The 27,748-nt window shown below is 40.8% G+C and overlaps 2 protein-coding genes across 4 annotated transcripts in view; one reads left to right on the forward strand and one right to left on the reverse strand.

The window, feature by feature from the left end:
• The window catches only part of SERPINE2 (serpin family E member 2), a 606,689-nt gene that overhangs the window by 388,400 nt on the left and 190,541 nt on the right, over positions 1 to 27,748 (reverse strand). The gene's annotated exons all lie outside the window — the stretch shown is intronic.
• The window catches only part of NYAP2 (neuronal tyrosine-phosphorylated phosphoinositide-3-kinase adaptor 2), a 152,740-nt gene continuing 126,742 nt past the window's right edge, over positions 1,751 to 27,748 (forward strand). Inside the window, exons 1-2 of one of the 3 annotated variants that reach the window (XM_052686410.1) lie at positions 26,302 to 26,921; positions 27,177 to 27,680. Coding sequence is in view for 1 of the 3 variants with exons in the window: in XM_052686408.1 (XP_052542368.1) it covers positions 1,792 to 1,847 (56 nt within the window). In the remaining 2 variants the exon portion in view is untranslated. Of the gene's footprint in view, positions 1,848 to 26,301; positions 27,681 to 27,748 lie in introns of those variants that run through there. The other 2 variants (XM_052686408.1, XM_052686409.1) reach the window with 2 other exon arrangements.

A 27,748-nucleotide genomic window follows, 5' to 3' on the forward strand; every position in this document is an offset into this window, starting at 1 on the left:
AGGCAAAGACTGAAAATTATCACTGTTAATTGTAAGGAAAGCAGATACGGAGGGAAGCACAGCAAAAATCACTGCATACTAGAGCTGGTCAATCTATGCTGTTTTCTTCAAGCCACACTACTCAAAAGGCTTCTGTGAAGTTTTTTCCACATATGGCAGCCTTTTGGAGGCTAGATGTAGGGCCTTTAGCCCCTTTTTGGCCTGACTTACTTTGAATCACCTCCTCATAAGACTTGTGTTCCAGAAACGTCCATCAAGTACTTGTAAAAGGTTATTGATTTCATGAACAAGTAGAATCCTTAGGTAACTTACACACCAAGCACTTTGACAAGCACATAGTTCCTGTCACTAGAACAGCAAGTTTGCACTGTTCACAAACACTGGTGCTATATCAGCACAAAGAAAGTGGACTCCTTGAGTTAGACCCCAGACCAGGAGCCCCAAGCACTGCACCTCATGCTATCCAAACCCCCCAGAATGAGTACTAGTATCTGCTGCCCGCCGCATGTTTTAATTTGCAGAAAGAAAAAAACTAACTGCAGTTTCTATAGTGCCATATTTGTCATTTATGCCTAAATATTTGTAACAGCTACTCATAATCACATGCTACAAACAGAGCCAAAAGCCCTCATGTTTTTACTTAAACTCACGCCCCCATTTGGATTTCCCTGAAGAAGCAGGGCAAAGAGGCTCGCTCCCTTTCATTCATGATTACCAAACCTTTTCCATTCCACCTATTTCAGCTCTTACATTTTTAAATACACTGACATAGCAACACTGTAGCCCAGCCCACAGCTGCTCACAAGAAAGCATTACATCTGAAGCAGAAAAAAAAAAGCTAATCTTCCACCTGCGTGAAAAAAGCAGCAGTAACCGTCTTCTCAACAAAAGGAGGTCAGAATCATCCATTATACTACCAAAAAAAAAAAAAAAAAAAAGTTCGCACACACACGAAAGAACATTTACAGCAACACAGGAGGAGAGACCCACAAAAACAATTGTGCAGCCCCATCCTGTACTCATTTGTCAATTATTACCCTCAAATGGTCCCAGGAAACAAAGCAGAAAAGCCTTATAGGAACATAACACTCATTAAGCAGCTCCATTTCCAGCAACGAACAAGGGGATATCACAAGCAAGCTGTTGTTCCCTCCTGGGATGCCTATGCAGGCATGCCACACCAAGGACAAAAAAAGAGGCTGCCCAGGCTGTAACAGGGCTCAGCACACACATCACCAGCACTCCCACAGCAGGCAGCAACTTCTTACCTGGACCTTCCCTCAGCAGGACCCATCGAAGTAGAGCCAGATAAAATCCGCTGCTGCCTGCCCACAGAGCGCTCTTCGCTGAGGGGCAGCAGCTCAGGCCCTGCTCCCACAGGTGGGGCTGTTATGGGCGAGGCCGAGCTGATTACCTCAGTGCCTGGTACAGCTGCACCCCTAGGGCAGGAGCTAGGCTGCACAGCTCTCCTCATGCTGTACAGTTGTTACAGGCCATTAAAGCCCTTCTAGAAGCAAAGATGGAAGCAAAGGTAGAGGCTGGTGGTGGGCTGCCTGGGGCATTCAGGTAGGCTGGTGTATGATGCTACTGGAAGTGGGGTGCTGGCAGGAAGGGCTTAGACTGATTAAAATCTGTTGAAGCATGATGAGAAAGGGATCACCTGTGGGACACAGGTGAGCAGCATTGTCTTAATGATGAAGATTTAAGACAAAATCTGAAGTATAGCCCTCCCTTATTTTCCCAGGCCTCAGCTGCCCCACAAAGCACTGAGTGCCCTGGGTACAGAGTACTATGAGGGGGATCCCAGTCAGGTGCTGGGCTCGTCATTCGGTGGTTCACGTCCTTAGGTAAGGACTTGAGAAGGTCTGTGTGGTGCATGGCTGTCTTGGTATGTACCTCTTAATGTAATCTCTGCTGTTAAATGTATTTTGTATTTTGAAAACAAGTTCGTCTGGGGGAGGGCTGCATAAGAGGCCTACTACTGAAAGTCTCTATGTCTGTGCACTCAGAGCAGCAGCACTGTACTGGTGCCTGGTCTACAGAGATTATCTGTTTGTATAGGAAGGCAAACAATAATAACCTTGCAAGAAGTACTTTTGCTTGTCCAAGCGCTAGGTGTTTTTTAGGATCAACAGACTCAGTCTAGATATTAGAATGCTTTTGTAGGAAGCCCTCTTAAAGTAGCGACAGCTGGAGTTATTAGCAGCTTTTGTTAACAAGTGTCTGCAGTGGTTTTAACCACGTCTTGGAGTTTGTTAGCCTTCTTTGTAAGGCTACAAATTGCTAGAGGTCCAGACTCCCTCGATGTTTGTGCCTTTCTTTATTGCATGTCAAGAAGCAGTAGGTAGTCTGCAACGTTGTTGTTCTTGTCTCTTGTTCTTCTCTTGTCTTTCACACGCTCATCTCCGTGTTAGCCAGGAAGGAGGCAATACCTCATAAACAATAAGGGAATAAATAATGCATCTTATAAAGGGGATGGCTTCTGTTCTATTCTGTTTTTGCTTGTTTTTTCTTTTGTTGCCTCTGATTCTGATGGGTAAGAACATGGCTGCCTGTTTACTGAAAAGGGAATTTGTTTCGTCCTGTGGAGCGAAGTCAGGTAGTCAAGCTTTTAAGTGAATTAGGACTGGGGTTATGAATTTTGCTTTCTTTGAGAGAACAAAAGAAGACTGTAACGCTCTTATTTCTTGTGTTTAAAGTGATTTCCTTATGTAAAGTCCTTTAAAGGAGAATATATCTTTTAAGACTCTTAGAAGTCTGAGCTTCAGTGCTGTCTACATCTCTGGCAGTAACTTGCTGGGCAGGATCCAGGAGAGCTATTCCTATGCTCTAATCCAGCTAAGTGTTTAAACAAACTGTTTCTAATCTGATATTTATCGCACTGACCTGAGGCCTTTATGGAGATGCTTTGTGACTCACTGCCAGTTTTCTGCGCAGCAATTCTTCAGTAATTCTGAACATCATGCTGTGTGCCTCTTGCCTACTCACTGTGTCATTTTTCTGTCTGATTTTTTTTTTTCCTTTGGTGCCCTGTCCCTCTTCTTAGCAGCCTTTCTTAAAGGTTGTGCTACTATGTGTGACTGCGTTTTATAAGACTGCAGTAGTGATTACTGACTGGAATACCAGGTATGCCATTATGAAAAAGGGCCAGAAATCTAGACTGGTGTAAGACACCGAACCCATCAGCTCCAGGGCACACAAATTTAATGAGGAAATTGACTTTGCAGTACAAAAAGATACAGCAGAAGTGTACCATCTGGAGGGTGATGTGCTGGTGAGCGTGCGTTTGTATGTTACGTTTCAGTGGGAGTAGGAGGGGAATGCCTCAATGTGCTGTTCAGAGTGCAGTAGGGGGTCAATCCTCACATCCCTCTGTATGCAGAGCTCCCTTTGGAAGCTGATAGGGAGCATCTTGGAGAGCAGATTGTTATTCTGTGAATTCCTTTTATTCCTCATTTTCTCTGACTTCACTGTTTAGAAACTTCTGTTATTGCTTTTCATGCTGTGTCATAGACTTGGTGTCTGATACTTCATGTCAAGGCCAAATGCTTGGTCTTGGAACACTACCATCGGAAATTGGTGGGAAAAGTCTGAAAGAGGCAGGAGAAGGAGAGAAAATCAGTGATGCTTTCAGATGTGTTTTGTTTGTGTTTGTGAACGCATCTGTGTGGTTTCTTTAAACAGGAGGTAGGTGCTTTAGAGCAAGCAGGACTGAAATTTTGCAGTGAAAAAGAGATCTGACTTAGTAGAGAAGACAGAGTCAATGTTTTGCTGCTTGAGTTTACTATCTATGATATCCTTCCTGAAGCCAAGCAGGAGGACCTTCTCAATTCTTGCTGCTGCTCAGTCAATGTTAATAGTGCCTCAGGGAAAAAAAAAATCTAGATATTCATCCAATACAGAAAACAGTCCAGTTCATCAATATGTATATGTAAAGAAAGGGACTGATAGGCAATGTTGTTGTATGATTTTGATGATACTAAATTTAATTGTATGTATGGTTTAGTGTCCTTGAAGTACAGTCTACGCCACTGGATGAAAATAATCCAGAGTAGTTTAAGGTGTGTGGGTTTTCTTCTGGTTTGGAAGCAGTGTGAACAGGAAATGAGGAAGGACAGGGATGTATGTGAGGCCTCAAGTGCAAAATATGATCTGGCTGTATAAATCGTAAGCAGAAAAAGTGTGCGCACCCAAACTGAAGGTTTAAAGATGAGGATGGTGAGTTAGAATAGGCTAGGAAATTCGAGTCAGGTTGTCAAGGATTTTCTTGGTAGTCAGAGTCCAACTGTATTATTTCCAGTAGCTCCTTGCTAAGCTGCAACACAATTTGCCTTTCTATTCAAACCTTTGGCTGTCGGGCTGAGGTCTTTGAATGCCATTGTAGTGTGGTGCAGTTACTGTTCCCTTAATTTTCCTGTTTAGAGTTTGCATCAAGATGTGTTACGGATAAATGAAGAGATAGAGTTAAGATTGAAAATGTCTTCATTTCCTCAGAGACAATCCTTTAAAGGTCATTGAGGTTGGGGCTACAAGCAGGAATGATGAAGGCAATACAACTGTCACAGCACTTGTAATAGTAGGAGAATTTCTTTCATTGGATGAAATCTCCAGTAAACTGCAAATTACTTAAATGCAGCCAGATCTCGTTTTTGCATATGTTGCGTATCTCTTCTTTTGCAGTCTCTGTTTTCTTTTCATGTTTGTACTGGTTTTGAAATGGGAAACCTAGTGTTCATTCTGGAATGAAGGAATAAAATTACTTAACGTTGTCTTCTATTTAATAAATGTCTAACCACATAATATTAACCTTAATGTGTACTTTCTGTCAATGACAAGCTAATGCAGTGTACTGTAATTGATAATATATGGATTCACTAGAGCATACTGACCCTTATAAACTGTCTTGCCATGTCTATCAGTAGAAAATTAAAAATATTGCAACAGAAGTCCTTTTTCAGAGTATGTGTGTATATATATTATTTTAAAACAGGGGAGAAAAGGCTTCCACTGATAAATTACTTTTTCATTTTGGTTATTTAATGCTTCATTTTTAGCATGTTTCATGAATATAACCTTATGTACATGTGGAATATATGTTTTCTCTTGAATATTTGTAGCTCTCTGCATATGTGACAAGCTTGACCTTAAGAGTAACATGCTTATGCTTTTTCCCATGTCAGTGGTGACATGAAACTCAGGAACCCATTAGAAGGACAGAATGAATCTCTGCCCTGTGCTGGTCTCAAGTTCCCCCCCACTTGATTTGTGTGCTTAACGTTTTTCTTTTCAGACAGATGTAATGGACTGACATCCTTATTCATAACAGCCAGGTATGTATTTTCCACTTCATTCACTCAGGTCCTTTTTACTGGCCTCTTCTCAAGCTCGTACAGTCTTTCTAGGGTTTTTGCTGTGCTTCTCTGTGAACAGCTGGTGTAACAGAACTCTGTATTGGGACTTCTGAGGAAGTGTATGGAATGTTGCCTCCTTGAAGGCTCTGTGAGCAGACATAAATAGGGTGGTGTTATGAGCTGTACAAGCATTGCTTTCCCCCAGAGATGTAAATGACCTTCGTGCAATAGCTGACATCTACCAGTGCAGGAAGTAACATAATCTTTTTGCAAGGGATAGCACTGATGGTTTTAGGAGGCTTTTGCTTGGCATATGTAGGTTTTTTTTTTTTTTTAAAACAAAACAAAACCTGGAACTGGCAATAGACAGTGTCTTACAGAAGAAGCAAGAATAGCAAGTCAGTATATTTTTGTATCTATGTGTGGCTTACTTTAAATTGCATTTATTCTAAAGCCTTGTTTGAAGAAATACTTTTAAAATAAGCTGTGTACTAACTTACATTGCACAACTGGTAAGTGGGAGAGAAGCGTTACTGTTCTCGTCAGATAAAGATGGGGTGCAAAGGGCATTTTTGTGCAGCTCTGGATCACTTTTGAAACCAGGTACATAGGCCTTTTACCTATGAAGGGGTTAGGTCACCTCTGAATGCAGCTCTAAGGCTACAATTAAAACTATGGCTTGTATTCATTTCTTCTAACTGCTTCAGCTGTGCTCTCATGGTTCCTAATGGGTAATAATAATTTAAGTGACATAATGACATTATGAAATCTGACACATGCTGCAGTTGTAATTGTTTGCTTTAAAATAAGTTTTGATTAATTGTATTTGGGAGTCACTGTTGACAACAGTATGCTTAGAGCTGTTATGATATAGGAGTTAATCAGTTTTAAGGAACAAATACAAGTCGAGATAATCAAATCTTTTCCTGTTCTGGCCAAGTAAATAAGTTTCATTTGGGGATAATGATCAAAAGGATCTCTTTGAAAAGATTTTAAGCCAAATGAATTTGGACAAAAGCTGCTGAGAAGAAGTTTGTGTAAATTCTTTCATGCGTAAGGTTCAGAGCAACCTCGAAGTCAATTATTTTGCAGTAATTTGCAAAAATATAAATGCCTTAATTAAGCAGGTTTTAAATAAAAAGAGGAGTTAAATTGTTGGCTTTAATGTGTTTATACATCTGTTTTTGAGAATTTGTGGGGGGGGAAAAGCATTTTAATCTCACAAATCAAAGTGAGATTGCCATTATATCCTCAGAACTTCTGTAGAAATTTTCATGTTCATCTGCTTTGTAACTGCTGCCACATGGTGTTAGTGTAACTAGCTAACCTGATGGAATCAGATAGTCTTATCTGAGGCAGTTTAATCAATCCTTATGATTGTTATCAAATATAATGTTTTCAAGGGAACCTGTATTAGCCTAGATTGTACACCGAGTGACAAGCAATCCCCTAATGGAATTCATTGCATACATTTTGGTCCCAGCTGGGATTATTGCTTTCACTTTATTAAATGTAAATTTTGGATGTTTGGAGTGAGTGCTTTATCCATTAGGTGAAGCCTAAGTATACAAGCAGTTACTGTTTACAAATTCCTTTACTTTCAAAGGAGGACTATTGAATGCTGTTCTGCCCTGATTTCTTTGATTGCTGGATAATCTGAAATGCCCCATCTTGGTTCTCCTACCCCCACAAACTGGCAAAAATCTGGAGATAATTGTGGAGGATGATTGAATGTAAAGCACGAGCACAGGTCTAGGTATAAAAGTTCACAAAGCACCAAGGTAACCAGGCTTTTATTCTCATAGCATTGCTGTACATCTTTTCTTGTGAAACAATCAGTCTTGCTCCCCAAATTCAGTAGAAGCCTTTACTACAAATACGTGAATATGTAACCAGTATAACCTATTGGATACAAATGCTCACTGCTGACTGTGCTGCATACCTTTGACTATTTACTGAACTGCTGTATTACAGGCAGCAAAGCAAATATTTGGACCTCTGCAGTGTCATTGCTGCAGTCAGGAGCCAGATCATCCTGTTTTATGGTCCTATTTGACTCCATGTATGCTAACAATATGTAATAGATTGAGCCTTCTCAAAGTCTGTAATGATGCTGCAGGGATGTATAACTCAGCAGCTACAGTGAAATGTGGAATTAATCTTCCTATTCCATTCATTTAGTTCTAAATCACATCTCCTGATCTGAATGTATTTGAGTTCCTGTCCTTGCCCATGTTCCCCTTTACCTCCCCATGTAAGCAAATCCAGGTGCAGGTTTGCTGTTTTTTTAAATTATTTATTATTAAATGGAAAAACTTTGGAATTTCAACACCTGTATCAGTGATCAGGGTTGATTTAGTTGAGATCTAAATATGACTCCAGAACAGATATTTTTTCATTTGTGTGGAGAAGGGAGGAGGAACACCGCTTTATGGCTTTGGTCCAAAGATGCTGATGTCCTCCAGCGGCAGAGCTACTATGCCTTAACTTGGTTAAAGCAAGCAAGTGATGGGCAGAAGCCATGAGGGTGATGTTGCTAACGCAATACCCAGTCACTTATGTTTTCCTGTCTTGGAAGACTGCTTGTAACCAGATTGAAAGTGCAAGCTTTTTGGTGTGGGATTAAAGCTTGTATATTGGAAATGCTGAGTGAAGCAGTGATTGAGCACCTGGTGGGAAGAAAGGGCCAACCCAGGGGAGTTCAGGTGTGTGCAATGTACCTGAGTGATGGAAAGGGGTGGAGCCAGGATGTACCCCTTTCCAGACCTCATTTAAGGGTTGCCAGTGGAGGCAATGGGATCTTACTGGAGATTCCTGTCTGCCTGAGGCCTTCTAAAGGTAAGTGAGTTTTATTCCTTTGTTTCTGTATCTATGGCTGCTGCATTTGGTCCTGTTCTCATTTGCAGTAGCTTCAGACATTGCTACTCTGCTATTATTGCTGTATTTTCCATTACACTGTATTGTTACAAGTTTGTAGTTCTGTAATAATGCTTTCATCCTGTGCAGCTCTTGGTCTTCAGGTCTCCACTGCAATGGTGTCAAGAGATTAGGCAGTATAAATGAGCCAAGCTTGTTCTCTCATAAATCTTAGGCTTTTGGTGGTTCTTGATTGCTAGAAAAATCAGAGTTTTTGTTTGGGGTTTCTGAATAGCTGCCATTTTGTTGGCTTTGCTGTATTTGTGTAGATAACCAGATGAATTAACTGACTCTGGGGAAATCTTGTCTCAATTTAAGCAGCGTAGCTTCTCTCTGAGGAGTAGAAATTATAAAAAAAAAAAAAAAAAAAGTGGTATTTCCTTTTTGTGATTAGCCCAGAATACGATCTATTACTTGTGGAACAGCCAGTGCTGACCTCATCTCTTCACTTGTCCTCCATGTGCTCGGGGTTCTGCTGGTGGAGAACTCATGCTAATTAGTGCTTAATATTAATTGAACAGTAATAATGACAGAAAATGCATTACTAAAGCTGATGTAAGTAAGCAGAGAAGCTATTGTGATAATTATTATTGCTGTTCTTTCTATTGTCTGGCCCATTTGGTTTCTAATGTAAAGTGGCCAATTTGTATATATGATCTATTTACAATGGTAATTTCCCACCCAATGTTAAAAAAGGAACCAGTGGGCAATGATGACACATCTGCTGGTTCATCAAGCACCAGCCACGTGACGCTGCATCTAAGTATAAAGCAATCCAATTTAATGATCAAGCAGAAGATGAGGCAGCAGCACTTCTAAAAATGTTCTAGACCTTGTTTGTGGACCACAAACTGAATATAAAGTTTGATACCATGCTGTTTCTTGATCCGTTCTGGGTAAAGGAATAGGGTGGTCCTATCTGCAGCATTAATATAGTTTGGGAAATTCTCTTTTAATAACTATGTTGTCAGAAAGGCGCAGACAAAAATTCCATGTGTTTTATTGTTGGTATCTTTTGGACAGTATGAGCTTTGAGAAGCTTAGGCAATTAATGCTCAGTATGTGAGAGGTTGTAAACACAGAGGTGACCTGCTATTCTCTGTCACAGTGAGAGCAGGCTTGAGTATTTTCAATCCGAAGCAGCTTAGGCAAGGAGCTGATCTGATCTCTGCCTTTGGAAGCCTTTAACAATGGGTTAAAAGCACCTGTGTGGGCTGGATTGTAGATCCCTCTCAAGCTGGAGCAGGGCAATTGATGATGTGATGTTTCTAGGCTTATTTTCTCTGTACCGTGTAGCATGTGGAGACTCTTAACATGGTGATCTTGATGTCTAGCTAAGTTCAGGCTTTCAAATCTGAGCTATGATCTTATTCAGGTAGGCTTCAGGACTAAGAAGCATCCTGGGTTTTTTCCCAAAGAATAGATCTTTTTGACACAAGCAGGAAACCAGTCCAGATTTTGCATTATCTCAACTTCGATTTCTGGCTTCATTGACTGAGCAGCTGGGATCAGTTCCATCTCAGTGTGCTGCAAGAAGAATAATGATGATTGCAACTCACTGTGGAAGTACTCAGAATATTTCTTGTTCAGGGTTTAAATTAGAGTTTGTAAGTGTTTGTAAAATTAGTGCAGGCTATGCTTATGTGCAGCTGAAAGCCTGTTGTATAAATGAGCAAAAAGATTTGATCCTACGTGTTTATTATTATGTGGGGCTTTTTTTGCCTCAGTTCAGTGAATATGAATGGAATAAATCCTGGCCTGATGAAATCTAGGAAATGCTCACACTGACTTAAGATACACCACAGCTTTTTTCCCACAAATGCTAAAACCATATGCGCTAAGTTTAGCACAAGGCTTGTTTTATTCTTCAAGCAGCAGGGAAGATCCATGAGCTCCTAAAATAGCAACTTGTTTTGGTACTGGTGACACAATAATTGCACTAATATTGCTGCTGTGAAATGTAAAGACTTCTTAGGAGTGAAGTCACACAAAGTAAAAATAACACGGATTACAGTAATAAGGATTTGTTGACTTCAGCATGACAACTGAAATATAGGAATTTTTTTCTCTTTCTAAGCGCAACCCTGCCATCATATCCAGAATTATTTCCCATTAATCACTTTGTTAAGGATTTGCCAGCATGCAAATCTCACCATGACTGGGAAAAATCAGTATCCAGAGTGAACTGGAAAGCAGAAGCGCCACAATAGAATATATGATGTGTTAAGCATTTGAAATGCTGAGCTATTGTCAACAGTCTGAAAAGCAAGTTGGCCAGTAAATGAGCTGGTATGCCAGGCTGCAGCCTAAGAGTGCTGACAGAAGGAGCTTGCTGCTTGATTAAATTGGTGTGGCACAAAACTGGGTGGAGAGCAGCAGGAGCTGCTCTGTGCCTGCCTGCAGAGCCCAGCTGCAGGGGCTGTGCTGGGGGGAGAGTCTGCAGCATGGGAATGGCAAATGTCTGAGAGGAGCGTGTCTGCTTCTGCCTCTGCAGAGCTGGGGAAGCATTATGGACCAAGGTGCCTTCACAAACATGGCTTGAGTTGGGATACTTTATTTCAGGAAATACAGGAAATACAGAACGCTGCAAAATTACCAGAAGCACCTTCTCAGTGAACAGTTTGTCTTTAAGAATCAGGAAGCCATCTTTTTCTGGATGCTTTCTCTTCCCTCGTAATCCTTCCCAAATTGTTTATTAAATGTTTGCTTTCAATATGTGCTGAACCCCACACTGATTCTGGATGACATGCCATCTTTTAGGTATTCACCAAACTTGTCATGGGGTGGCATCTGCTGCACTGCATTTGGTTATATCAGTTGTTTCTGAATGACCAATGAAAGCTGTGGCTCTCTTTGCTTTGGATGTGTGTAACATCAAGCAATGACCTTGCGTGACACTAAAAAGCAAATACTGGGCATGTTGTATGAGCAATGGTTTTCATTCCTTCTGAGTATATATTCATACTACTTCTATATCTTAGTTCTTTGTAACCTTTTGGCCAAGTTCTGCATGGAAATACAGGAAGAATATTTGTATTTCTTGCCTGATACCTTTCTGAGAGAGAGAGAGATGCAGTCCTAGTGCTTAGATAACTGGTAGAGGTAGGGACTTTATAAAATCAGTCTGTGCCTGAATTTCCACAAAAAAAGCTTAATGTTTCTTCAGTATTTCATAGGGCGGTGGTTAGTAAGATAGTAAGAAAGAGCAGTCTGCAAAGAGGAGGACGAAAAATAATTTAAAAAAAAAAAAAAAGCAGCCCATATCTGTTTTTATAGTAAATGCAAAAACTGATTGCAGCTTCTCTTGCTTCTGACCAGGACTAAATTGGAAGTAGCAGCTTAGTGCTGAGAGCATTTATATCTTATTTCTTGTCCCTTGAGTTGTGCAGTTCTTCTGCAATCAGAGTTGCACAGAAGCAAACCTTCCAAAGCAAATAAATAAATAAAATCCCAGCTGACATGCTAATATAAATGGTATGAAACAGAAGGGTAAATGGGGAAAAAAAAGACTGATTTGACATAAACAAATTAGAGCTGTTGACAGTGTGGGTGATTTTGAGAAGTGCAGTTCCATTAAATTCACAGATATGAATCCTGACAAATAACAAGCCCTGGTAATTTATATAAACAAGGAAAAGGAGTAATGAGTGGATGTGGAAATCTAACAACCGAATTCTTGTTAGTGCAGAACAAAATGAGGCAGTATGGATGGAGAAAACAGCCCCTGCAACGATGAGGCAGTGCCTCACTGAGAACTTCTAGTGCTGTGCTGGTGTTGGAAGGCTGCTGAAATGGCTGCCTTCCACATCATAGAAAAAATAAAAGTACCCTTAATAGACAAGGTGAGATTGTAAAGTCACACAGAAGCTGAAGCCTTTTGATGCTGTGTTGTTTGTTTGAGAGCAAACTAATGTTTGGGGGCCAATTTCTCCAAGGCCGCTTCAAACTAGCAGATTCCTAGTGCTGTACAAGCAGTAGTTTGGAACCTGGGATTCTTTTCCATTCATCCATCATTTTATCTGCTTTTTGCTGAAGTTTCTGCGCAGGTACGCAGTGCTTGTTCAGGGTGATTGGCCAAGGTCCCGTGCAGCCTACTGCTTCCTGCCTGCACACCTCCACAACTTCATACTGCTCTCATTATTTTAGAAGGAGCTTTTTTTTACTCTTCATTGAGGACTGTTAATGGAAAAACCTATTAAAAATTCAAAGCAGTGAATTTATTTTGATAAAAGCTGTTAATTATAAATGTCCAGCCATATGGCCGTTAGGACTAATGTTTAGTGGGATAAAGGGGGATGAATATTTTAGACAATGAAGGACTGTTTTAGAAAATAGAAACTTTCCTGATGTTATGTTTCATGTGGATTTAACAGCGGTGTGGTGGTTGATAGCCTGCAGTGGTTCAAACTAAAGAACCTGATCTTCCTCTTTTTTTTTTTTTTTCTTTTTAATGCCTTGCTATTGAAGAGTCTTAGAAAAGAAGAGAAGAAAAAGAAATGCCTCAAGGAAAGCCAGATGGCTCAATATTGGCATCTGAAATGAAAATAAAATATTCAGCCATACATATGTGCCTTAAATACACTTAGCTGTAGTCCTTTGTTTATGAGCCAGACTTTTTTCTCTATTGCTTTTGCACTGGTAACTTTGAGCTTATTTTGCATATGTTTTAGTAGATCAAAGTTGAGTGAAAATGTGCTTAAATATTTGTGTGTATTGCTTCTAGTCCCGAATCAAAGACACAAGGTCAGCCTTTGGCCAGATGGCACACCCTGAAGTGATAGGGGTTACCTCTGGACAGGAGAAGAAATGAGGCTTTCTGCAATTTCTAGCAAGTCTGCAATTTCTTGCAAGTCTGGCAATTTCTATTTAATTTTTTGATTAAGCTTTGCATGTAGACAGGGATATCGGTAATGTTTCAAATGCGTTGCAGCGTTTCCTAATAATAATATTACTGTTGCCTATGGTTCTGCTCATACTGAAACTCCTTCAACTTCAACTGCTGGTATGGACTCCTTGTTGCCTGGTACCATGTTGTACAAAGTGAGCAACAGCTCAGGGAAGCACATGTGTAAATAAGCATATAACACTGCCAATTGCAGAGCATTGTGAAGACAGGTTGAAAACCCAGTTCTTCTATAGAAGCCATCCAACTCCTGGAGCAAACTACGTACTTCCCTGCAGGTATCCAACATTTTTCATATGCTGTGTAAAAGGCGACCGCTGTGTTGTTCCTGCATTGTGAAACTCATTCTGGTGGAAAAATTTCATTTTAATTTTTCCCATGTCATCTTGTTTTAATAGTCAATAGGCATTTGAAGGTAGTGATTGAGGACTAGGATAGCATCAATCACTGCTACCAAAAATGTGGTTATGTTAGAGATCCAACTTTGTAGATGGCACCCAAACAGAACTTGCCTTTTCCTTCACACGTTCTTGGTTCAGAAGACCCTTAATGAAAATGGGAGGGAAGAATATATGCATGGTCTGCTTTTCTGTGAGTTGAGTGGAAAGCTGAAGAGATCACATTTCATTCCAGTCAGACCCGCTTCTGTTTTTCCTGATCACTAAAATCATGAGTTCTATTTTTTGTATGCTCTTCACTTGGACCTGTTTGCAGATGTACTTTGTTACTGTCAGAAATTCTTCACTTCTTCCAGCCTTGAGAATAATAAGTGAGTTTAAAAGACTGAAAGGATAATACTTGTGATACAAAATGTGGAAAGAAAATTAAAACTGTAGATTACTGCTGCGTGGCCCTCTGCACATCTCTTTCAGGTTTCCTTGCCACCTTCATCTTTGGCCCATCTGTTCAGTGGTGCTATGAACTTCTGTGACATGTGAGACAGTATAGATACCATTTTGGCAAGTCACTGTCTCTATTTAAGGAAGGCTGTGAGGGGGTGTACTTCTGTGTACCTTGCTCCTGTTGATGGAGAGAGCAAGGAAGGCGTGATCAGAAATGAATTGTGGTGGGGGCTGGACTGGTGGCTTTCCATCAGGTCTTCACTGTCATTGTTGCTGCCTACAGCAATATATTTATAGACCAGTTATATATTACAGCTATGTCAGATGCTGCTTTGGGTCCTTTCTAAAGGAAGAATGGGAGAGTGAAAAATCTGTTAAGATTTTTTTGCAAAATTGCTAAATGTGTGTGAAGGCATGTGAGAGGAGTAAACTTAATGGGAAGTCCATAGCAGGGAAGGATTTTTGTAGTCCTTAGGTAAGTCATTGCTCTCTACCCTTTGATTTGGGACAGTCATAGTAGTCTGCTTACTCCACTTCTGTAACAGAATGTGATCGTAACTCCATGTCGAACACCAACATCAAAACATCATTGCACATATTGTTTTGTAAATATTGTACTTTAGTACATCGTACCACTGAAGGAAGCTTTCCTGAGTTGGTTGCTCGTATTTTTGTATGAATCTATCATTTCACTTGCAGTTAATTTCCATTTCTCATCTTTAATCTAGATGGAGACATAATTGCTGTCTTCATTTCTTGAGACTGATTTTTGAAGAATCCTCCTATCTGCGTTTATGTTTGTAAAAACCCTTCTATTTTAGCAGAAGGAGATGTATTCTGTGACTGTCCTCAGTGTGGAAATCAGTCTATTTCAATGCACGTGCGCCTTATTTCTAATGAGATCTCTATAACATAATGTAACAATTGGGAGATGGATGCAAAATCTGCCATAGTTCTGTTAACCTTTCTCACCCTGGCCTCCATCAGCTTGAGATCAAGAAGTAGCCTTGTCTGTTTCCAGTCCTGTATTACCCTGCCCCCCCTCCCCCCCCCCCGAGTTGATTTGTATAGCAACAGCATCTACTGTTTAAACAAAAATCCCTTAGCCCATGTCTTTATCACTTTTTTCTTCTACTCTTGAAGCTATTTGCAATTAAACCTCAGTGAAATATGAAGCATCAGAAATGTTAAACTATCTTGGCAATGAAGAGGCATGAAACAGATGAATAATGAGAAGCAAAAGATAAGCAGTAATGCCACTTTCATTCTGGAGTGCCTGTTCTGGAATAGAGTTCGTGTCGCCTCTTATTATTTCATATCCTATTTATGACTCACAGGAATGATTAAGAAAAAATCCTGCTAAAGAACAGTCCTTAGATTTCTGCTTAAATTATGGAAATAAGAAACTTCAAGGCTCTTCTCGCTGAAGATTAAGAAGTATCTATTTGAGATTGCCAGTGCACTTTAACTTAGAGACTTGTGGGGATGAAAGAGGGAGAGGGGCAGACTCATGTATTTTTCTTGGATGTGCCAATTTTGAGCAGTGGGTGAATACAGCTGTGACAACATCATAAGTAGCTTCCTTTTAATTTCTTCCTAGATGCTGGCTTGATACAGTTCTGTATTCATGCGTACTATAAGTTTGTAATAAATATAACAAAGCTCAGCAAACAATGAGCAGGCAATCACACAGATCTGGAGATTCCCTGTGCAGCTTTCTTAGCTCTTTTCCTGCGTGAGAGAAACATGTTAGCGATATAAAACGCAGTGAACCTGTTCTTCCTGTCTATATGCTTGTTTTACAGGGGTGTTTCAGTGGAGTTTGCTCTACTGCTCACTGCTGTGAGGAGTTTGACTCCTGTGGTGTTTGGCAGCTAAGGCTCACAAAATGGCTTCATCTTTAGCAAGCAGGAAGTAAGAATCCCATTAGATACTTCTCATATTGTATCGAAGCAACAAGTTTGCTCAAGTCTGTGTTGGACCCCAGTGAGAGAAGAGCGTGGCGGCGTTAGATTTGAATTCTCATCGATATGGACAAGTGAGGTAATGCAGGGAGATTTGGCAAAATTTTGGGGATAAAAGCAAGTTAAAGATCAGATGCAAAAAAACAAATACAACACTGTAGTCTTCTATAGAGTGGAATGTAATCACTTGAAAGGCTTCTCGAGGTGTCTGAAGGATGTAACACAACACTAATCAGTTGTGCAGAATGCTGTGCAAACCTTCTAACTCTATTTCGTCCTTCTGTTGCCAGTTTTAGCAAGGAATGGGATTAGCGTTGCATTCCTATTCTTTAGAACATGCCAAGAGATTGAGGGTGTGCTTTGTGTCAAGTTCACCCCCTATGGCTGTGTAGAGGCCCAGAGGGTTTCTGGTGATCTTTGTAATAGAACAGGTGGGAGCCTTGATATAGCCGCTTATGTTGTGTGGGAGAGTGCCTGATAATTTGTCACGAACCCTGAAGCTGGTGTTTCAAGGACCTGAATGGAAGAGAGCAATGCAATTGGTATCTTCTTGTGGTATTTTTGTTGATTCTTCTTTTGTTGTTCTTCTTCTTCCAGAAGAAAATTCTGGGAAAACATCAATTTGTTTAAATTTCTCTTTGGTCACTGGAAAGCCTTGAAATAGTAGTAATATAAAATTCTCCTGATAATGGAGGAGAAACACGCTGCCATTCAAAATGTGTAAGTTGGGGGGAATTTCATAGCAGAAAAGCATACTGTGAGTGTTGAATCAGAACTGATCTATGTAGATTTGTAGTTAGAGGCATATGATTAAGTCTGTTTTGAAAAGATTTTGAATGCTTAATCTAGATAATAAAAGGGCTACAAATCGCTCTTGAATTTCTGGGCTGTGCTGATAATTCATCAGTTTTGATCTTTTAGTGGTCCAAAATGCCTAAACTTCCTGAAAATAAAAGCTCAGAAATGCCTGTAAATTCTGCCCATTTATCTACAACCACCATCTTTAAGATGAAAGATGTTCCTTGGACCTTATTTTATCCTTCTCAAAAGGTTGTCCTGGCTTCCTGGGCCTCACTTAAATTTGTGCCTCTTCAGCAAAACTGTTTAAGATTTTAATTACCTGCTTTTTTAGCTGGTCATGGTCTTGTTTTGTTTTGTTTTTTTTTGCTTTGAATTATTTTCAGAAAATGACAACTGGCCTTTAATATGTAAACTCAGGATGGAAAAGGATACTTTATTTCTTTTTTCCCATTCACTGTGGTTTCTTAGAAGAATTCCAGTATAAAGCTCATTATTAAATCTAGAGTTCTGATTCATGAACAGTGCTGTGTGCAATTTTTGGTATTGTTTAATGCTGAGTATTTAGGAGAAAAATCACTTATTGGTATGTCTGGCCAAAATATGGTAGGTAGTACTTTAGGGCTGTTGTACTGACTATTTTACACAAGGGCGTAATTCTGTGGCTGGCCTGTATTGGTGCCAGACACATTTTCTAGAGGGATCCTCTTGCAAGTTATGCTTTTACACTGGAAGATGTGAGCAGTAGCTTCCATTGTACTGCTGTTCGTTCTTCCCTGGATGGGATTAGTTCAATAAGTACTTGGTGTAGTTAAGATGATGGAAACACTAACATTGAAGATATGCCACAAATAAGGGAATTCTTAAATACAGCGAGCAAACTGGGTATTTAAAATGTACTAAAGGCCTGATATCACAAAAACTTCTGTATATTTCTGTCATAAAATATAAGCTGGAGTAGCCCCAGGAATTCAAGGAATGGTGATTTCAACTAGTCTCTAAAACTAAGGACATCCCTGCAGGGCTGCCAGAAAGCAGTCTTTCCAGCATTTATGCATATGGTAGCATTGATTTGTATGCCTAAAGACTATTTAAAAAAAAAAGTCAAAAAACCCCAGCTTTTTTCCTACTAGTATTTTATCAGTTTTAATATATAAAATGTGAGTCATTTTCAGTTGCTCTAATTAGCATTTGCAAACAGCCATCCCAAATAAAAGCCTGAGCATAGCACAGCTTTTGTTTCTGAGGGGTAGTCTGTGTACACGTATTTAATTAGCTTGCATAAGAGCTGTTGATCCTCTATTTTAAGATCAAAAATAAGCCAGGGAAATGTAGCATATGTGAACTGCTGTGTGGAAGCTCAGTGCTCAAAATGGTGCCAAGTTGCATACAGGTAACCAGCAGTACCATTGCAAATTTGCTGAGAAATCTGCCGGTGAAAATAAGGGTTAAACTGTAGTTTATGATTTGTGTTGGACGTCTCTCCTTTTGGTTGTGTGGTGCTTACTCTCCCTGGTAAACCAGCACTTGAACTGAGGATAGTTGATGATGAGCACACTATAAAATGCTTCAGTATATTTTGAGAGTTGGAAGGACTATCAAATGCAATATATATGAATGTGATACATTTGTAATGAATTTGACATACAAAAAACTACATTACAGTACTGTGGAGAATGTGGTTTGGCCATAAGGATGCCAAGGGATCTTAAGCTATTAAGGCTGATGCTTTGTCCTTAGTTCACCCTGCCATTTCTAGGTATTACAGTATGTTGCACAAAATGTAGCCCGCTGTCTCACATCTAGTGTTTTTTTTTAAATATATATATAGAGAGAATGCAAAGTATATTACATGCAGTGGATGAAAGGAATCTGCTGTGAACACAGCTTCACCTTACTGTTTTCACAGTGAATATTTAGGACAAGTCCTTGCAGTTTGGTTTTTTTAGCTACATAAAGTAGTTGTAACACTGGAGAGTGGGGTGAGAGAATCATCCTGTAAAACTTAGTGTATTTGGAGTACAGAGCGTTTAGAACAATTTAGGTACTTAGGAGAATGTAATGGCTCAAGATAAGGGAGAATCTGTATTTTGCCTAATTTGAGCTGTATGTGTCTATTGTGTAAATCTGTAGAGGTATATTCAAGGTGATTAGCTAGGATTTAGTTCTGTGTGGGAGCAGGGGGAAAAGGTCTAATGGAAATGTTGACAGACCATTAACTAGAGTATCACTAATGGGTGCTATAATAGATAGAGATTTTTAATTGTAAAGAGGTTAATTGGTATTCCTCATTTACATTCCTTTCTTCCTGAGTGGTAGCAATTTTAGCTCCTCCATTGATAGGAATGGCTATTATACTGAGAGAATATAAAGGATCACAATATTTTCTCTGAGAAAATAAGCTGGTTGGGAGGGGGGGAGGCTCAGAACTAAGTTAACTGACATACAGTGATTAGCCAGCTGTGGCTGTGGAGAAAACTAGTTTTCCTAACAGTGTATGTATGCAGTGCCTGCAGGAAATTGTTTCCATAGTAATTAGAAGAATTTGATTTTTTCTTTAAATTGCTATGTCTGAAGATGGGGGGGAGAGCAGCTGACTGTTTACTGTGACTTGCACATTGTTACAGACTTCAGCCTGTTTCTCTGTGGAGATGAGGATGGGAGAGAGCAACTACTCTTCCCCTTCTGTCTGAGGAGGTGAGGGGAGTGCTACGTCTGGACACAGACATCTAAAATAAGGCCTGTATCCCTATAACCACGTGAACAACATGAGGTTCTGCTCCTTGTTGCCTTGGAGCTTGGCTAGCCCATGACCAGAGGGTGAGGTCTGCTGGTGCTGACTGTCTACACCTGCCCTTGTCACCAGCCTGTTCAGTCAATAACACTTCCCCTCATGCTTTATGACTTATCGTCATCCCTGTGCTGGGTCATAAGCAGCATGCACTAGTGAGGGCAGCCTGGTGGCTGCTGGTGGCTCCTGGCTGGCAGCCACCCTCTTTTGCCTGCCCACTGCTCTCCAAGCTTGGAGCCAGCCCCACGGTGTAGTGATTGTCTACTGCTGGCTGCCTCAGATACATGAGGAGGCCTAGGACTGACCCAGCATCTCATGCAGTGACTGCCTATGTGAATGGGGTACTTGGGAATTAGCCTTCCTCTCCATCCAAAATGCCCTGTATGGAGCTGCTCTCCTCCACCACAGGTCACTGCTTCTTCAGCACTAGAAATTAATGAGACAATCTTTGTCTCATTAAGAATAACAAAGAAGTTCCATATCCTTAGTTTCTCCCTCTTCTGCTGTGGCCACTTCTTTGGCTTCATCATCTATGTTTTCACAAACTACCTTTTTTTTAAAAAAAAAAATTGCACTTCCTTTTTTTCCCTAGTTTTTGTCATGTTGTGTGTGTGCTCTTTCTAGAGGCCAACAGTTTTTCTTCTAAACTTTCCTTCATTTGCAGTCCTGATGTACATTGCAACAAATATTCCATGCGGATTTTTATTGAATGCTGAAAGCAAACACATCTGACAAATATTTGGTTTTGTGGTTTGCAATGCTTATTTTTCTGAACAGATATATAGCCTCTTAATTTCTTTGTAAAATGAATGCTTTAATGAATTTAGCCAGTAGCAACAACTTACTTTTAGATGCCATCTTCATGTACATAGCAAAACTAGATTTAATAGAGGATTCTGTTATTTTATCAGTCCTTACTGCAATTCTTCACAGGGTTTTTTCCAAGACTTTCAGCTTCTACCATGCCTTTATGTAATGGTTCCAATTCTGTTTTATTGAAGTGAGCAACTCTGACTTTCCCCATCTGTGCCCATTTCCTAACTAGATGGGACTTACCTGCAGTGCAGGGGGAAACAAATTGCAGATGATATTAATGAATACAGATAGGAGACTCCATGCTTCAAGAAAATAAGTTGCCTCCCAGCTCTCATTCCCAGATCTCTTGTACTGCTCTTTATCATGGGCTGCTTTAGCAGGTTTTGTGCTCTGTGAGCTTCCAGGCACTTTATTTGCAGAGTTCAGAAATGCCATGGGTCTCACTGGAGCTCCTTATTCACAACTGAGTCTCCAAGTAGCTTGGAAAGCAAGAAGTTGGCTGCTCCTGAATGAGACCCTACTGGCCTGCCTTCCATCTGCTGGGCTGCTCTGGCTCTCTGCTGCCTGCTGGTTCCATAGGCAGGGTGGTCCTCTCATAAGTAATAACATCCACGTGCTGCCAAAATCCCAGGCTAGTTCTCAGCTTGATCAGCTTCCCAATCTGCTTCAACACATGGCCAAGCAGGAATTGTGCCAATGTGAGGCCAGAGAAATAGCTGGGGGTAGGAGGGCAGCAGAACAGCATCCTTGATTGTGCTTTGGTAGCCACAGTGCTGGCTTACACAAATCTGAATGCCTGGAGGCTGTCAACTGCTCTGGTAGAGAAAGCACTTTCCACCTTACATTTATAATCACATTGTGTACTGTACCTGCCTTTCTCTGCCAGTTCTAAACTAACCAAGGGAATTGCTTGTTCTTGTCAGAGCAGTTGTTCTGGAGTTTCTAGACAATTAAGAGTGCCTATCAGCACCCCTGCTGACTTCAGGATATTTTGTTCCTGTAGGCTTCAGGAGGCCGAGTCACTGTGCAACAGTTCTGGCACATGTGCTGTGTGGGCAGTGGAATCATTCAGCCAGAAGCTGAAGCACACTGGTGTCTGTGGTGTGAGGACTTCTCACTTTAAAAGTCACCGACTGCTTTGGCAGGGTTCTCATTCTCACGCTGTGCAGTGCCCTCTGCATTGTGTTGTGTAAGGAAGTGATCTGGTTGAAAAGAACACGCTGGTCTTTGTGTTTTTTGGATTTCCTATCATTCCCACCCCAAATTATTTCTGGTTTGGATCATTTCCATGACCCAGTTCCTTGCAAGGCCACACAAATGGGAATGAACAGCAGGGTGTGGTGGTGACAAGCAAGCTTAAACTGCATTGCTTTACACTCCATGGGATAGAGTGTTTTTTGGGGCTAGGAAATCAAGGCTATGATAGCAGAAACAGAGCGAATTGAGAGTGCAAGCATACTGACACAGCTGGATTTATCCCAGAATAATAAAACCACCTACTTAGCCCCTCTATGAGTTACACAGAAAAACAATTTAGCTAGTACAACTCCATCCATGCTGGAGGATTTGCCAGCATTCACTGTACTATAAATACAGCTGCCTGTACTTGAGACCTGACCATAGAAATGTATCTTTACCAGCTTTAATTGATTTTAGCTAGGAGCAAACTGGCTCTAGAAGGAACTACTTATAGCTTAACATTTCTGTTGAAAATGTACCATTTAGTAATTAATGGGTTTGGAAAGCAGCCAGAATCTTTCAATCTAATCCAGTTTAAGGAAAAAAAATCAATTGAGTTTTTTCTCTTGAATGGTAAATATAATGAAATATTTTACAGCAAATTATGGTTAAAAATAGCCCAGTTGCACCAACTGTCACGTAGGATAAATCACTTGCATTGGAAAATGATTTTTGTGATTTGTGGTCTATGCAAATAAGCAGAGGGTTTTGCTCCCTGTTTTGTATTCAGGCAAAGTTCCCTGTGGACTTCAATGGGAATTTTGCCTAAGCAATAACAGCAAAAATTGGTCCCATGTGAAAAAAAAAATGATCACTGGGGAAAATTAAGAGATCTTTCTTAAAGGCACAGATGGCAGTTAAGCATTTAACTTTAATTGGCTTTTTACATGACTGGGGAACCCTCTGCTGTTGTACCTTTAGATGAAGCCTCCTCAGTATGCTGGAAATATCTTGCCAGAATAAGAGAAATGTATGTTATGGATGTGAATAGTCAGTCTATGGCAGGGACGAGCCATTGTGCTGTATGGAAGTAAAAGAGTGCTGTTGAGGGATGTGAAGTAGCTGAACCAAATCCAAGACAGAGCAATGAGAGCTTCCTTTACTGTGTGTTCTTTGTTACACTTGTGGTAGCGCAGTGTGCATGAAAGGGAGGACAGGGTGAGAGGAGCCAAACATGGCTGGGAGAAGGAGCAACCACAGAAGTTCCATGCACTTAATAATGAGGGGAACAGATTTGAGTCCTTAAGCTGACCTGGCAGATGGGTTGAAAGAATTTGGGAAGGCTGCCTAGAAGACTCTGCTTAGTCTTCCAGCATATCATGCTGAAAATTAATTACAAAGAGCAGTCGATAGCTTTCCACTTTCTTTAGGCTGCTCACAGTCAGATGCAAAGAGTATGAACAATCCAAATCTCAGTCATCTAAAGTCAAAGTTATGATGAGCACTGTGCTCACTTATGAATGTAGTTCTGCAGGTGGTTGTGGTGGTGGCAGCAGTGTGATTTTTGAACTCTGTAGTTGCGCAGCTTTCTAAAAATGAAGACTTTGCTTGATCTTTATGCTCCCTGAGTAGAAGTTCTGTTTCCTCATGTGACACTATGCTTGCATTCAGTCAGAGTTACCTTAGGCTTACTATGATTATAAAGAGGAAGGTGATGTAGTAAACAAGATGCTCGGTTTTGTGTGTTACCCTACTTAAACTACTGCCATTTAAAAATATTTAATGCAAATTTTAAATCCAGATGAAAAGCTAAGCAGCTCTTCTTCCTGTACCAATAACTTCCTTTTTGCATGATCTATGCAGAAGTGTCTATTTTCATTTTTGTATTTGAAAAGCGTCCTCCTGCCTGCAGAATCAAACTGTAACTTCAGCTGTCCTTACTGCAGATGCTTCAACTGTGGTCGTGGCATTGCTGAAGCTGTTAGGCATTGTGAGCACACGTGCATGTTCAGTGAAAGGCTCACTATTGTGATTGTAAGATTTAGGATGCAAGGTGTAAGATTTCCCTTGCCTCTTGTATGCAAGATTTATGATGGTCTTTATGAAGAAACCATTGCCTCACTGTTAAATTAAGACTGTTAAATTAGTCCTATCTGATTAGACTGATTAGAACCAGGTACTAGGTGTTGGAGATGAAAAAAGCCAAACATAAAGCTTGCAAAGGTTGAGGATAGTAGTAAGACAAGGCTTAGGTTGTGTGATGTGCCCAGAAGTTAGGAGGATGAGGAATCCATATTACAGGGGGCATAGCGAAGCAGACTGGCAGCATGAGAAACTGAGAACCAACAGTAAGCTCACAAGAAACAGGAAAAAGTAGCAGAAGGCAAGGAGCAAGAGTAAAGGAGAAAGAAGCATGACACAGTTAACTTAGTTTGTCCAAGGAACATGCTAATCAGTCAAAATCAGCATCTTTGTGGCCTCGTTTGTAAGTGTGGGTAAACTGCCAATCCCTAGATTTACCTATCCTGGATTTGGTTTGGTAAGATTTTGTTCTTGGCAAAAGTGGCTGATATACCTCTCTCACTTGATCATTACACTGAAGGTCTTGTTCTTGATCCTCTCTTCTTATTTATTGGGATGCAGAGTTTGGGGACAAGAATTCATGACACATCTGAGTAAATGTTATAGCTAGATGTTAGAAATGTTGAGATTTAAGCCCTCTATCTTATGAAATCTCCTCTTCAATTTAACTTTTTTTTTTTTTTCATTCTGTTAAGCAGTCTCTAGTCATGGAACTCTTCATCTGTGGCCTGGAGGTCATATATATCTCTGTGTCTGAAAAGGCTTGTCATCCTCTTGAGACCAGGAAGTCTCCCACAGAGGTCTGTCTCCTTCCTGGTGCATAGTTGTGCTTCCAAACTTCTTGCCACAGCCATCTTCCTGGCCTCATTGTTCCTGCAACTATTGTAAGTCTGAGCAGACTTTTCTTCCTCTTTTCTCAGTGTGAAAATGCAGCCAGAGGTCAAGTGATATCTCCTCCTCGTGTGTGTGTGTTTGTGTACATAAATCAAATAATCTATCTTCTATGTAAGGAAGAAATCCATGCAGAATATCCTGTGATTGATTCTATAGGTGCTTTTTATTTTCCTGGACTGGTCATTTTATTTCTCCAGTGCAATTCCCACAGTGTTACTGGAAGAAAAATTGGGTGTTTTCTTCTAGAGCTGATGAAACTGTGGTCCCTGTGAACACTCGTGCAAGAATGATAAGACACAGAAACTGCCAAAAGGTGCAATAACGTGTCTGGAAGATGATTACTTCTGGGTTAGTTCAATTACTGGGATTAATCGTGCAGTGAAGACACAGCCAAGAGCAAAGGTACTTTGGAAAAGAAGCTGCTAGCTGCATTTCCAGGTCAGTGTCAGAAACCATTCTTTCGATTTCTGCTCCCCTCGTGGCTGTTAGAGCTACCCATGAAGTTATTCATGGAGATGCCCATTACCTGAGTGTTTCATGCTTATGGATTGAAATTTGTAGTTCTTCAAATTACTTATGAAGCTGTAATGATTTTACAGAGATCTTTGTTAAAGTAACACAGAAAGAAATTGCACTAGACAGTTTCTTTCCTTTTGGTGCATGACTTGGGGCAGAGATAGAGGAAGTCTGAAGTTTGGAAAAACGTGGGGAAATAAAAGGCTACTGCATGATGGAAATGTCAAATTGACAAAAATGAAGGAATTCCCCAATTACAGCATAGCCACAGATCTTCCTCTCAAAGTATCCTTCAAGGAGAAAATCAGAAGCAGAGCTGTTGGCTAGCCCCTGGGCTAGGAAGGATTTCTCTTCTCCCAGGACTGCCTTCAGTTCTTCTATGTTGCAGGTACTTCCTTTCCAGATCTTTTTGTTCCCGACCAGAAGAACAGCATTCTAAAACTTCAGACCCTGTTCTTTTGTTTTTTTAGCTCTTCTTAAAGCATCCTTTTGAAATGTTTTCTTGGACATGTTACATGGGCATACAGTGCCCACCATGTTCCACAGGCCTGAAAGAGAGGGGCTGAAATGGTAGGAGATATTTATGAAGAGACAGCTCTTGGAGCTAACTATCCTCAGGCTATGGTTCAATATTAGTGTTGACCAATTCTGCAAGATGGAGGTGACCAAGTTTTGTGCTGTACTTAGGTGGCTAACTGAAGTTCTCCTGGATGGGATGTAATATTGATATTACAATGTGGGGCTAGTAAATCTGCAGGAAGTTCTTTTGCTGTAGGTGAGGCCTTATGTATTTTTTTAATGCTGCTTTTCATGTGAATATGCATTTATGTTGAAAAGACTTTATTCCGTGAGCTTAATTTCTAATAATGGAATAAAAGTTGTTCACTTTAGAAATAAATTCACTCAAATCAAGATTTATGCAAAAGAAACATGCCTGTAACTTGAGAAGGAGGCAGAACAAAATGAAACAGGGTGTGCGCATCCAGACAGCTCCCTTTTTTCTGGCTTTTATGTAGGGCGTGAATGCTTTTGCTTTGTGTGCATGCTGCAGGTTTAGAGGAGAGGCAGCAAAACTGCATGTATTCTGAAAGGAGGAGCTGTAACACAGATTTCCAGTCCAGAAAAAAAGAAATGTTTTCCTCCAAAGCGCTGTGCTTACAAATTCTCGATGAGCATAGAGCAGCGTAGTTTCATCCTGGATGCTTTTCAAACAGAATGCTTCATTCCAGAGCGTACATCTTTTATCAGTATAAGTATAGCAGTGTAAATGTCACGCTCATTCTGTCCGAGGAGCGTAGTTTTGTTCTCGTGCAATGGGAGCAGGTGGTGGGAGGTTGTTTTGGTGAGGTTAAGAAGCTCCTCCCCTCCTTCCCCAAGCAGCAGCCTAATCTGCGTCAGCAGTAATTGTGCGCCTTGCACTGCTTTTCAGTGAGGGTGAGTGCAAAAGATACATCAATAGAGGTATCAAACTGAGGCTTAGATGGTCCTTTTAAGTGGCCGCTCATTTCCTTGAGCCATATCACGGGCTAAAGGTTAACCTACACATTCTTGGTGGAAGAAGAATTTCTTTTTTTGGGAAGGGAGAAGGAGGGGGGGAGGGGTGTTGCTTCATATTCTTTCCTCCCTATAGACTAAACGCTACAGTGCTGTTCACGCAGATCTCTTTCCCACCGGATTACTTGCTAATCAGCCTCCAGTGCGGCGGAGATAAGGCCGCTGCCCAGCGGAGCGCCGAGCGCCCGGCCGCGGCCCCGCCATGGGCCCGGCGCGGCGGAGCTGTCCGAGGTGCTAGCATGCCGGCTGCGCGGGGCGGCTCGGCAGCCGGATTGCAGCCGCCGCGGAGCCCCGCAGTCCTGCTCGCACCCGAAGGTAGGCTTGCTCTTTGTTTGAGAATCCCTGATTAATCAACAGCAGCACCAACAGACTGAGGCAGCTGGAGAGAGCAAGCCTGCCTGTAGTCACGGGGGGGAGAGAGAGAGAAAGAGAGACGATGCCACAAGCTAGACTGCTTCAGACCTTCTGTATCTAAGTGGCAATGAGAGAGCGAGCGTCTTTCCTGCAGCAAGAAGCCATTTGGATAGGATATTCTCCACTCCTTATGTTCCTTTCTTTTTGTCTCCACAGAACATACTCAAATGAGGCACCTTAGCAATCTCTGTCTTAGTGCATATGATGGTGCTGTAATCTTCTGTGTTATAAAGTGGGTAAAAATCATCCAGTTCCTTCTCTGCTGGATCTCAAAGCAGGGTTTTGTTTCTGCCCTCCTATTTTCTATACCCTCTCTTCTCTGAATGTGGATTTAAAGAAGCAAGCACCTGTCCTTCTCTTGCATTTTTTTTTTTTTTTTAAAGCCAAACTTTACATGCCGTTTTAATCGTATGTTAAGAAGATCTGTAATGTAATGCTGACTTACAGTGATGCTGAATTTCTACAATCTGGGCAATTTTGCCAACAAGATTTAATGCACTTTAACTGAAGAAAAAAAAACTCAGCCTAACTGCAAATCTGTTTCTTATGGTGCTGAAATATCCCTTCCAACTGCACTGAGATAACCACAGGAAAGGGCTTTTACAGGCAAAAGTCACCTTTGATTGTTGCACTTAGCGGTCCTCGTGGACTTAAATTCTGGTACGTACATGTTTTTTAAAATTCTCTTTCAAGAATGGGCATGCTAATAAGAATGAAAAAAATAATTG

The sequence above is a fragment of the Tympanuchus pallidicinctus genome, unplaced genomic scaffold (assembly GCF_026119805.1).
Source record: "Tympanuchus pallidicinctus isolate F22 unplaced genomic scaffold, pur_lepc_1.0 scaffold22, whole genome shotgun sequence".
NCBI lineage: Eukaryota > Metazoa > Chordata > Aves > Galliformes > Phasianidae > Tympanuchus > Tympanuchus pallidicinctus.